Source organism: Solanum stenotomum, chromosome 5 (genome assembly GCF_019186545.1).
Source record: "Solanum stenotomum isolate F172 chromosome 5, ASM1918654v1, whole genome shotgun sequence".
NCBI lineage: Eukaryota > Viridiplantae > Streptophyta > Magnoliopsida > Solanales > Solanaceae > Solanum > Solanum stenotomum.
Genome location: NC_064286.1, coordinates 60463062 through 60476033, shown reverse-complemented (window position 1 = coordinate 60476033; position 12972 = coordinate 60463062). Strand labels below are relative to the sequence as shown.

The 12972-nt window shown below is 34.2% G+C and overlaps 1 protein-coding gene across 1 annotated transcript; it reads right to left on the bottom strand.

Moving 5' to 3' along the window:
- Positions 1 to 478: 478 nt before the first annotated feature.
- On the bottom strand, positions 479 to 11209 carry LOC125866056 (uncharacterized). Its single transcript, XM_049546344.1, has 9 exons — positions 10619 to 11209; positions 8785 to 8925; positions 8078 to 8458; positions 3936 to 4040; positions 2712 to 2852; positions 1696 to 1899; positions 1197 to 1289; positions 920 to 1031; positions 479 to 834 (listed from the first exon to the last, which is right to left on the bottom strand). Exons 1-9 carry the CDS (start codon positions 11105 to 11107, stop codon positions 791 to 793), a joined length of 1710 nt encoding a protein of 569 aa, XP_049402301.1. The 5' UTR covers positions 11108 to 11209; the 3' UTR covers positions 479 to 790.
- Positions 11210 to 12972: the final 1763 nt, after the last annotated feature.

The window sequence follows — 12972 nt, the reverse complement described above, 5'->3', positions numbered from 1 at the left end:
TGAAATGTGAATCTTCATTGAATTTGATACAAGAAAATGGAACAAGATGTTGGATATTGTCCCATGGGTAATATGGTTTTCCACAAAATGATGTTCCTTGACTTTTTAAGTTTTTGATTCCAAATGGATGGTGATACGTAACATAGTGCATATAACATGTTAACAGATACGAAGCTAGAATTTTGATTTATGAGTTTCGAATTCTAAAAAGGATCTTTTAAACACGAGATCACAAATACAAAATTTGAGTCAAAGCTACCGAGCTCTATTGAACCCGTAAATAGAATTGTAGCACTGCCAGTATCAAAGAGTTTTTAGCTGCTAGGCAAAAACCAATCACCAATTCTATGAAATACTGTTCCCTAATTTACCCAGCAAGGTATTCTGCATCTCTTATTTGTATACAGGAACCCAGACAAAGCAAATAACAACAGTTTAATCCTCAGCTACAGTTCGGACCCTAGTAAGACGAATGAAGAAAAAGGGGAAACTGGAAACTATAAATATTTTGACTTCCATATTAGTACAAGACAGTTCAATTTCGAAAAAAAATGTAACACGGTTTCAAGTCATGATGCATTCTGGTTATAAACTGCACAAGAGTTTTAGAGGGTAACTTGTCTGTAAGCTGCATGGCCAAATATTGCGATACCATCAAACTCTCGGCTGCTTTCAGCACCAACAAAAATGGTAGGGAGGAACCTGTGGCAGATGAAACTGAAATCTACAACAGAAGGGGAAAATTACCAATACCATCCTTACTACATTTGCTGAAACATCGTGCAGAACACTATTCGCCTTGAAGACAGTATAGTTGCCGTATATTTCCTGAAGCTGTCAAATATTGGCAGAACGGGGGTTGAGAACAAAAGGTTCAAGCAGAAATATCAAGAAATGAGATATAAACTGTCACCATTACCATATAACCAGTCTTTAAAGCACACATGGAGAGCAGCTGCTACTTCCCGCTTCCGGCTCTCGTCAAGGTCGATGTCCTTCAAACTATTCTTAGTCTCCTCCAAGTTCTTGAGCTGAAAGGGTAAACAAGTATGAAATATGGTTTTCCAAAAGTTTTATGATTCAACCAAAAATATTGAACATGTATGGGCTATACTACATAAAGGGAAGATCAATAATCATAGTCGCACAAAATGTGACGCAAAATGATACAAGTTTAAGTTGGAGTCTTAACGCACATTTCTCTGCTGGGATGCCAAATAAGCTTCCGGTAAGGGGAATGGATTATCTTTTGTGGACCCAGATTGCTGCCCTTCAAACCAGTTTGGAATCTGTGACCATTAGAGACGTACATATTAGCATCTAAAAGGAATCCAGTGAGGAAAAAGAGTTGTTTTACCAACAGATCTTGAGCAGATATTCCATTAGTAAATAATAGAGCTCAGCTATAGACACTTTCCAGAACTGACGACATTAGGAAAAAGAATGGGTACTAAGGGTGTGCTTGGTATGAAGGAAAATGTTCTCTATGAAAATAAGTGGGTTTTTACTCATTTTCTTGTTTCAGTACATAAGCAAAAAATGTTGTCCTAAAAACATTTATATATAATTTAGAAAAATATTTTAACAACAGATCGGAAAACATTCTCTGGAAATTGTTTTCCTCCATTCTGAACACATCATAAGTGATTGATTAGTTAAACTCTAAGGTCCTTGTTCCTACTTCTATAGACATACCAAAAAGTTAGTGAACTGATCAGGGTCCACAGGACTAGCAGACTCCGTTTGAACTTCAGACACACCAGCAGGATGTGACAGTGAATCATGTGGGTCAACGACACCAAGTGCTACAGGTGCATCCCATCTGTTGATGGTTGGGTCAACACCAACTTGCTTCAGGTGTTCCTCCAGTAGCGAGTAAAAAGTATTGTATGGAGCCACCTGAAAAATCAACAAAAAAAGATGGAGGGGGGAAGTCAAAAATTTCCCCAGAAAAAGAAGTCGAACATCATATATATACTGTCTATCCAGCACGATAAAATCAAGTAAATACTACTAAATAGAATGCACATTATTAGGAAATGCAGAATACCTTCATTTCTTATATCCAATTAACATTATAAAAGGAATGTATTACCAAGCCCTAGTCACAAAGCAAAACGTTTAGTTCATAATTGACAAACTATTCTAAGAAGAAAAGAAAGCCACCAAGTGGCAAGCAATCTTGACAGAATAAACATTACTACAAAGAGAATGCACTACTTCTTAAGAAGCACGAGGTATTTCACAGCATATATTAGATGATGGATACAAATTATATAGCCACTGGAAAACAACATGCCAGTCAATTAAGTGATATAAACTACACCAACAATCCCATTTATCACATGAAAAAAAGTACACCAAGAGTCCCAAAACCCAAAAGTTACATATCTAGCACTCAATTGCACCAAGAGTACCAACTAAAGTTTACTTAGTATATCAAACTTCTCAATTGCACTGAAAATTGTCCATCCTATAAACTTAGCACCGTCTTATCTTCATTGTGTGTATTCAATGAAGGGCTTTGAGAAAGATAAATAAGGAAAAGGGTAAAAGCTGAATGAATAATTTCACTTCTAAAGCCATATGAGATTGCAATGACATTTGATGCAGAGTGATAATGGCAAACCATGCATGTATGAGTCAAATAAGGATTTTGGAGATCCAAGGAGTAAGCTGAACTTTTGATCAGCAGCACAAAAGTGACATACTTGCAATTTATGGTTATCACCAACAAGAAGTGGTGTTTGGTTAACTCCCAAGAAGAATACGCATTCACGACAATTGGCAATACAAATACGTTTAGCTGCTGCAATCACGTGAACACGTTCACAGTGCTCAATTCTGACAGCCTGTAAAAGAAATTATACAATTAAAGGTCAAATCAAATAATTAATTTAGAGGATCAAACAGACGATGGTAAACCATTTGTAAAATGGATCAATTAATACAAAACTAGTGGCAACCTGTAGTTCATGCGTTATGTGGTAAGCCCTGATGTAAATAAAATAATTGCTTGAGCAACTCCATCTCAAAAAATAGCTCAAGGAACTCTCTACTTTTAATGCCATTATATTTTGAAATCAAAAGTCTTTCTAGTGGCCGTAGAAAGCAGCAAATATCAGTTTCATAAAGCATAAGTTTCTTCCTTATCATCTTCGGAGTCCATGCAAATATTGGTCACCTTTTTGTGTACAGCATTTAAGCCATAACTATAGAAGAAAATCAATATCAATTATTCCACCAAATATGCCTCAGTTCTATATAAATTGGAGTTGGCTATATGAATCCTATGTACTCATTCAGCTCCTTTCGTGACCACGTCAATTTAGTACTAAGTAATTTGTCTTTATATTGCCAAGTAACATGAAGAGTCTAAATACCATCCAGAATCACAAAGTTCAAAATGCTTACATAACTGTAGCTGATGCCAGCACAGCCTAAGTGAAATTTTCAAACCAAACAGCCCCAACAGGATCAAATCTTAGATAAAACCAAATTTCAGATACAAATAAGCTCAACCTTTAACAGTAATGATTTTCCTACAAAAGATATTGTTTCCCCATCTCCCGACAATTCAGATATTCAAGTTCAGAAGCCTGCAAATCTTTGTCTCCAAGTACATGAGATGAATAATGTGCAAATGCTAGATTATGTACGTTTTGAAGATGGCATTTGGCCAAACATGTACCTTTAACTAGATTGTGCCTTGAAATTGCTAAACAGCAAAGCCCCATACTAAGGTACAGTGCAGGCTGTTTTTGAGAAGCAAAGAAATAAGAACACATTTCATTCATATATAGTACATGAGACATCTACAATAAGTAACAGGTAATGTGGAATTAAATTTACGTCATACTAGAATTTCTACAATTTCACAACTAACCGACCCTTGAGAAGAAACAAGCAAAATCTTCCTAAAGGTTAGTACCTACCTTGCCTACAGCTCCCAGGACAATAGTTGCATCAGAGCATCCATATACTGTCGCATATTTCAAAGGAGCTAAAATATAAATGACTGATTCATGGCAATTGATAACCTGCCAAAAAGAAAAAGGATTCAATATCAAGAATCCTGTAGGAAGTTTGTTTCACCAAATTTAAATCTGTCCAGCCAATAATTTGTCGGGGTACAAGGTAAATCAAGACAAAGCGAAAGAAGAAATCACATTCATTAATACCACTTTTAAAAGAAAGGTGAATTCTAACAGTGCAAAATCATCTCATGCATAACCCAAAATTCTAAGTGCCCAACTTTAAGGACTTGAAAAGCTCTTGGAAGTTGAGAGTATTAAGATATTCAAAGACATAAACATCTCAGCATGCTACAGAAAAGGTGCAAACAAACTGATCAACCAGTTGCAAGTAATGGACATGTCCTTCTTCCAGACAAGACTAGCTTTCAATTAGACACTATAGAGAACCTTATTCTGACCACTTATCCAATATTGCTTCCTTTCATTTTCACATTCTTATGGAATACTCTTTAATCGTAGTCTCAGACACTCTTGAGAATCGCCTATACTATGAGTCTAAGACGAACAAATTTCTAGAGTCCTTGACTCTCCTTGACCAAATGTGTGATTCTGCTTTAAAGCTGTCAGTAAATACATAAAAGAACGGTTAGAATTCAAGAGATTTGGTTGTTCACATCAATAGGTTAGAGACTAAACAGACACAACACAGAGGCAATAATAAAACCACATAAGTTCATAAAATCCTCTAACGAATTCTGCAAGAGATGAGGTTTCACAAAAGATGATGCAACGTGATAAATTCTCCTTGCTAATAACTTTAAAGTCTTACCACTTATTAAAAAAAGTTAACCTAAAATCTTACCATCTCGACTCCCATTATTAATGAAACTACACTTTAATTGATCAAAAATGTCTTACCATCTCGACCTATATAGCATAGCCAATGTCAATATAGTAACTCTATGATTTAAGTGAGTTGGAACAGACATAATACTGCTATAACCGTCTAAATCGTATTATATCAACAGTTTTGCATAAAAAGATGCTCCATTCTATTCATAGATTTGCATCCTTCCAATATAAATAAAATTATGACCATAAAAACTCCTCAACACGATCGCAAAGAACCTAAGTTGAGTTTGAAAGTCAGTTTCCACAATCAACAGTTTTGCATGTAAAGACACTCCATTCAAAAATTTGTAGAATTACATTCCTTTCTATATATATAAAATTATGACCATAAAAACTCCACACGATCATAAGGACCTAAGTTGAGTTTAAAAATCAGTTGGGACAATTATGTAGTAATATTTGCCCACCACTTGCCAGAGTTTAGATGAGCACTTACTAAACACAGATAAAACTACAATAAAATGGTTAGAATTCCAAAAGCGTAAAGGCATTAAAAGAAGTTTGACCACATTGTCAACTTCTGAAATAATTTGGCACGGAGTGAGTTTCATAACATAAAAAGAAGCCTGCCTATACACAACACGTAAATGTCAATTTACATCCAACTTCTTCCATAAATGGTGTGCTATAGCTCATCATGCAATGCCATATTATCCATGTCCTGCATCTAGAACCTTTTTTTTAAAAGGTAAAACATGCATCTAGAACTTCAATTTACATGTTCCAAACCAAATGTTCTTTCCAGCGACATCATTCAAATATGATCACAACAGATACGATCGGAAGTGTCGAGCAAAATTTTGACGTAAGAAGGGGTAAGGTTATACCATGAGCAGCCTATAAGTTTTCATATTTTACATAATTATATTGCATAGTTGGTACTTCTCTCTAACATTTCTTACTTTAGAGAAAAAAATTGTCATTCATACTTCAAATATGCAAAACTTTTCTTCTTCATTTTTAAAACCTTCTCGAGTACTACTTCACGAATCATGTACTACTTCATTGTCCTTTATGCTATGGTATATTTCGTACTCATTTGGAATTCACGAATCACGTACAAATTACTCACCATCATTCGAGCAAAATACCATCCTACGTTCTCCTATATATACATCCAATACTTTTTTGCCAGGAAATCTGCCATCAGCTCAACATGCGAGCTCACAAAGAAATGATAGTGTTGTTATTGTAACACCTCCCAGATTTAGGCTCAAAGGACATGTAAGGCTACACCAACATGAAATAAATTTGGGAGGTGTTTCAATAACAATGCTATCATTTCTTTGTGAACTCGCATGTTGTGGGGCCGCAAGTTGATCTCATGGCCAATTTCTCGGATAAAAAGTACCGAATGCATATACAGGAGAATGTAGGATGGCATATTGCTCGGACGATAATGGGTGAGTAATTTGTACATGATTCGTGAATTCCAAATGAGTACGAAATATTCCATAGCATAAAAGGCAATGAAGTAGTACACGAGAAGGTATTAAATATGAAGGAGAGAAGTTTGCATTATGCATATTGTATGAATGGTAATTTTATTCTCTGGAGTAAGAAATGATAGACAGAAGTATCAACTATTCAATAAAACTATGTAAAATGTGAAGATAATTTATAGGTTGCAAATGGTATAACCTCCCCCTTCATTTAATGCCAAGTCTAATTGTATTTATGAAATTGTACATCTAAATTCCTTCCACGTGTTATTAGATCTGCCTCATCCCCTTTTAGCATCTTCACTCACCATGGTTTCACACCTTGTGTAACAGTACATTGGAAGGTCTGCGCAGGATATGATCAAACCATTTCAAGCGACCTTCTCTCACTTTATCCTCAATATGTAATACTTGCACCTTCTGGTGAATGTCATCATTATATATCTCATCTTTTATTGTTTGACCAAACATCCATCTTAGCATCACATCTCTACAACACTCATCCAGTGGATATGGTGTACTATAGTGGCCCAACATTCATACCATATAACAATTCAGCCCTAATAACTGTTTTACCAAACTTACTTTTCACTTTGGTAGACATCTATCTATCCCATAACACCCCAGTAGCATCTCATTTCACCCATCCAGTTTTAATTCTATCAGCAACATCTTTATCTATCATTCCCTTTTCCGTGGAACAACGAGCCTAAACATCTGAATTGTTTGTACTTAAGCACAACAATCATGTCTAGTCTCACCTCAACTTCACTCTTCTCATGTTGACTAAACTTGTAGTACATATTTTCAGTCTTAACATCTACTTATCCTAAATTCGTTTCCCATATATCACATATCAGATATCTGAATTACCACATAGGAGGCTTTAAGTGAGCAACCATTGTTTTCTCCATACATAGTTCCACCATACTTCAAGTCAAATTCAGATTTAGAAGTTATTTATAATATATTGCTACTTTAGCATCCCGTGCCAGCGACATATGTTTTATTGTCCCACTAAATATCATATAAATGTTAAATATGCTTCAGGTATTTTACAAAGATAAACTGGATCTTACGATCAGGATTCAACAAGTTTAACAGTTTCTGCTTTATCCACACACACACACACACACAAAAAAAAAAAAAAAAACAAGTTATGCTTTCAGCCTACTCATTACACTGCACACACCAAATTACAGAGCAGTAGCTTCTGAGGATGGTGTATCTATTGATGGTTCAGCACTGCAATCATCACAAATAACGAGTTACTAGTTGTCAATAACTTCACAATGGGTGCAACAGCATGCTAACTATTTCTAGGGAGAACACTGTTCAGACTCTACCAAACCATGAGCAAGTTTACTCTGATACAATTTAAAGACTACAGAAAACGTATTACAGTCAAATGACCTAAAGGAGCACACCCAGCATAAGCCCATTCCTGCAGACCCCTTCCAACTGATGTCATTAAGATCTTGTAGAACACTAAGAAAGCTTAGCACACACAACGCCAATGGGACCCTCCAATAAGTCTATTGGAGGCTCTGTATTGATGGAATCTCATCATCCATACACAACGAATTCCCGGTCTCCTTTCGAAGGAGAGATCTTCACATTCCTAATCCGATCAGATCGGATGGCTTGAAAAAAGACCCATTTACAAAAGCTCCATAGAATCCTAAAATGAATCATTCAACTCACATTTCCCAGAAAAAGAACACACATCACAAAGTTGGAAGTTACCTTTACAGAGGAGCCTTTAATATCATTTGGCAGCCTTACATATGATGATTTAGAAATTCCTTCAATGGAACTTGGACCTCTAGGACCTGGTGAACTCTTAACTGAACTTGCAGAGACATCAGCCATTGGCACATCCTGATCAGAGGCACTAGTTGGTCCATTTTCCTTTGCTGAAGCCCTCTCGGTAATTCGAGTCAAAGCAGAGGCTATATTTTCTATAAGCCAGTCATGTACTTGAGCTGCAGGAACAGGAACAGCAGGCATCTCTGGATCTGAATTGGCAAAAAATGGGGCATTCTGACTCAATGGGATTCTCTCAGATCCTTTTTCACCAAAATAGATTAGGAAGCCAAGATGCTCCAATTTCTCCATAGACAAGACCTATGTGGTAAGCAACTAGATTAGCTTCTCAGCATACCTTTAAGCCAAAACTGTATGAAAACAAACAACGGCACACCATGGATGCGGGTCTGTCATTAGGCATCCTCATTAGTCAAGCAACAAGTGTTCTAGCACGTTTCAGTTTCTTGTGCACTATCTTAGTACATTTTGTGTGAGAAAAAATTTTATTTGCAGAAAGAATACATATTGAGTAGCATGTCTCGTGAAGTTCACACGAATCAAATTTGACTAAATTTGGTAGGCAACTATCCTAAACATATAAAACAACAACAATGGAAGTATATCAGAGTATTAAATCCACAAACCAGTGACTCTTCACCATCTCCTTCCACTGACTCTGCCAAAAGAGACAGAATGTTTCCCAAGTGTTTCTGTAAATAGGATAATTGATGAGCCTCTTCATCAGCCTGTGATGGCATAGACCGACGACTATTGCTGCGCACAAGCTGCAATTTCAAAACAAAGCTTTAGGATAATACATTACAGAAGAACATGAGAAATTGACAATTAAATTATAATCCATTAACAGCAACAAACAACACATGCTCAGTGAAATTGTTAAAACTGAAACTAATTGTCAGTGATGAATAGTTAATTGAGATCAACATAATAAATCTTGATTTCAACAAACCATGACCTGTGAAAAATTGCTGAACCAGTAAGATCGAAAAACTTTTATTGATCAGACAGTTCCAGTTTTTTTCCAAAATAAAAAAGGAAAAAGAGGTGTCAAAAAGTATGTACAAAATTTCTAGTCATCCTCGAGCTCAAGCTCGATCAGCTATCAACACAATAAGGTTATACCAAAAAGACAAATGAAAGATCTTTAAATGCTTTCTACTTCATTCTTTTCTTTTCTTTTTTGAACAGGTAACGCAACTTTCTACATCATTCTCACCATTCTGAAACAATTTACCATTTCTTTCGTCCAACAAAACCAAAATTCAGCCTTCCAACTTTCATATGCCTTTAACTGTCAATGGAGTGATTCCACTGCCACAAGCTCCAGTCCAAGTGGCTCAGGTAAAGGGAATTGTAGACAGCCTTACCTCCTCATTCGAGAGATTGGTGCCTTGGAATTCTGGTTACCCTAAATGCAGAGGGCTTCTCCATTGCTCCAAGGCCCGCCTTCATACATTTGACTCTTGTGGTTACTTATTATCTTTGATTAAGATAGTTAATTAACATCTTGGAGCCCCAAAAAATACCATCAGATTTTAGAAGTATTACTTATAAATCATTACATTATACAGTAATTGATTATAATACAGAAGCTATTTTCACCTAAATTCTCATCATACTCTGCACTTGTAGAAATAAAAAAGATAATAGTTTTCTAGATAGCATCATGGAAAAGGTAATACTTTGATTAGATAAATAAGATGACAAGATCTTAAAACCAATAACAGAGAGACGGGAGGGGCTTGTCAAAAGGAAAAATATAAGAAGGATTAGAAAAACTAAACACTATTAAGATCTGTAATGGACTCGATAATAGACAAATAATGCAGTTGAAAGACTTTGGTTAATCCAAGTTCATCTGGTCCCTGCTTCTGAACTAAAAGTTAAAGATTCAACTGCTAGAACATTCTCGTCCTTAAAACTAAGCACCATGTCGATAAGTACTAAAGATAGCTGAAGAAAAAACAGTGATTTTATCACATATATGAATCAGGCTTTGGAATCAAATATTCAAAGTGCCTCCAGAAACTACTCAAATAAAACACTGGAGGAGCATGGGAGGTAATTCCATGAATTACTAGCATACATTATTGCGCAACTTCAAAGTTACCATCACAAAACAAGGAATAATGAACTAATATAATGCCTTTTCCTGATAAAGCAACCTCCATCGGAAGTTAGCATCAAAAGACCACAAACTTATACAACTAAACTTGGCAGCAGGCATAGAAACTTCATTCTCAAATTCCGACTCAACCCAGTAAAACAATTCAATTCCAACTTCATTACATGTTTAAAACCTACTTATTAAAGAAAGCATCTTTAAGAACAAAAGAGTATCCAATAACTAATTATCACCTAAAACACTAAAATACAAATGATAAATCCATTCACTTCCCAATTCGAATCTACAGAATCATAAAATAGAATCGGATTTACAAAACACAGAAGCCTAACCTGCAACGGCGAAAGAGCCGATAAGAAACCGTCGAATGCAGAAGTAGAAGGCCAAACATCAGCTACTGCAGCGGAATCCTTATGTCCTTTAGGAAGCAACCTTTTATAACTCTGAATGTACAAAAACATCATCAAATCAAACACGTTTACACCAACGGAATCGATCTCTGACGGCTTAGCAGTGACGCTGGGATCAGAATCGGAATGAAGAACCGATGCGATTGTCTCAATGACAAGACGAGCATGGTCATGAGAGATCTGAAATGCTTCAGCAATTGCTTCAAAATTAACTCGATGTGTCGATCCAGATGATAAGGATAAGAGCTTATCACGAATTGGAATAAGAGTTTGGGCTCCATCGGTGAAGATAAGTTTAGGGATAGGGAGAAGTCCGTGTTCGAAAGGTTCTCTTCGCGGATGTATGTAAACAGGTGGAGTGGACGCCGTTGACGGCGTCGACGGCGGTGGTTGTTCGTCGGATTCCGGCATGGCTTTGTGAGTGAATCGACGGAAAATGAGGTTGAGAAAATGGGAGAGATCAAATGTCAGTGAAAGAGGAATAATTTACCCGGTTCGGGTTCACTTACGGGCCAGATCCAGCCTGACCCGGCCTAATGACCATAAATTCTACTTCTAATATTTATTATTAAAACAAATTAATCAAATTAAAGTAAATATTTTTTGTTTTTTTGTATCATTTTATTAATTGAAAAGATAAAAATATTTAATGTCTCACTTGTTTGCAGTTAATGAAAGTTTGAAAAGAGGTACAATTTGATTAGATCTAAACTTTAGTCTTAAAATCATTCAATGCTATTTATTCAACTATTTCCTTCATCTAATAATAATTGTACATTATATTATTTTGAGATGTTCACTTTATAAATCAATGGACAATTTTACATTTAATTTCTAATTTATTCTTATTATTAATTATAATTATTTTCTATTATATTTTTCAAGATAGTGAATTTATTATTGTCAAAATGTGATGTAGTAAAATTACTCTTTTATTTATAATTTCTTAAGAAAGGTACAAAGTCAACCGTGGACAAGTATTGAACAGAGGAAATATTAAATAAATGTTTTAAACAACAAATGATACAATGCTTGCTATAATATAGATACATTAGCAGCAATAACTAACATATTTTATTAGCTTAGTGATCTTAACATATTATATTAATATTTTAAAAATATATTATTGATATAATATTTATTATTAACATATTGTTTAAACTTTATTATGTGAAATTATATTGATTATGTTATTATTTTTCTTATCAAATAATAAACTTATTTTATTGAACTTTTACTTTTTAAAATATTTAATTATTATTCTATTTGAATTGTATATTTGTTATCTTTATAAACAAGTAAATTATATATATTCAGATGTTGAAAAAAGAAACAGTTTTAATCATTCAGTGTTCAATAACATTTTAATTATTTAAATGTGCATTCAGATTCAGATTTGTTAATCTAAATAAAAACAAATGTGGCCTATGCTTTATTTTAAGTCCTCACTTCATTCGGTATGCAAATTAATAATGTTATTTGTTGTTTCATTGTCGTGTGTATTCGTTCTCACGGTAATTTTTTTTCAGAAAAATAATCTAAGAGCCCCTTTGAATTGGCTTTAAAAAAATAGTTTTTAAGTTAAAAATAAAAAGATAAACTCAAATGACTTTTAAATATATTTTTTTTTTAAAAAGTAAGAAAATGCCTACTTTTGATTTTTAATTTTTATTTTAAAGCTATTATATAGTTATTTTAAGATATTTTTAATCTTGCCAAACAGTTCCAGAATGTGACCTTGTTGGCTTTAGACTTAATTTAATAGTTCATAAAAAGAAAACATAAATCATCCAATCTAGCATGGCTTGCGACCAATTGAACAAAATTAGCAAAATGAAGATAGTATTATTCTGATATGACTTGTAAATAATTTTAACAAATTAAGTGTAACAAAAATAGCACCATTTCAGTTACTTGTAAATAATTTAACAAAATAGACTTAAAATGAAAATAATATCAAATTATACTTGTATGTCACGTTCGTGTCACAAATTACAATATATTCTAGCATAACTTGCCACATTTATATGCCATCATGTTTTTTTATAAGTAAACGTTTATGATTATAAATTTTTAAATAAAATTATAATTTTATAATAATTTACTAGTCAATAATATTAATATATAACTAGTTATTTTTTTAATGTAATCATTTTGTATAGTATGAATAATTTCTTCACACTAAACATAACTTTATCTTCTTTATTTTTAAAAATAAAATTTGTAACGATGAATATATATAACGATGAATGCTTTGAGAAGAATTCATCGTTACA

Excerpts from the sequence above, each read along its gene's own strand:
- LOC125866056 (XM_049546344.1), bottom strand. The coding sequence starts at position 11,107 with ATGCCGGAATCCGACGAACAACCACCGCCGTCGACGCCGTCAACGGCG. Across the intron at positions 1,900-2,711 it reads GTGATAACCATAAATTGCAA|GTGGCTCCATACAATACTTT; the intron begins GTATGTCACTTT and ends TTGATTTTTCAG. Across the intron at positions 1,290-1,695 it reads ATCAGTTCACTAACTTTTTG|ATTCCAAACTGGTTTGAAGG; the intron begins GTATGTCTATAG and ends TAATGGTCACAG.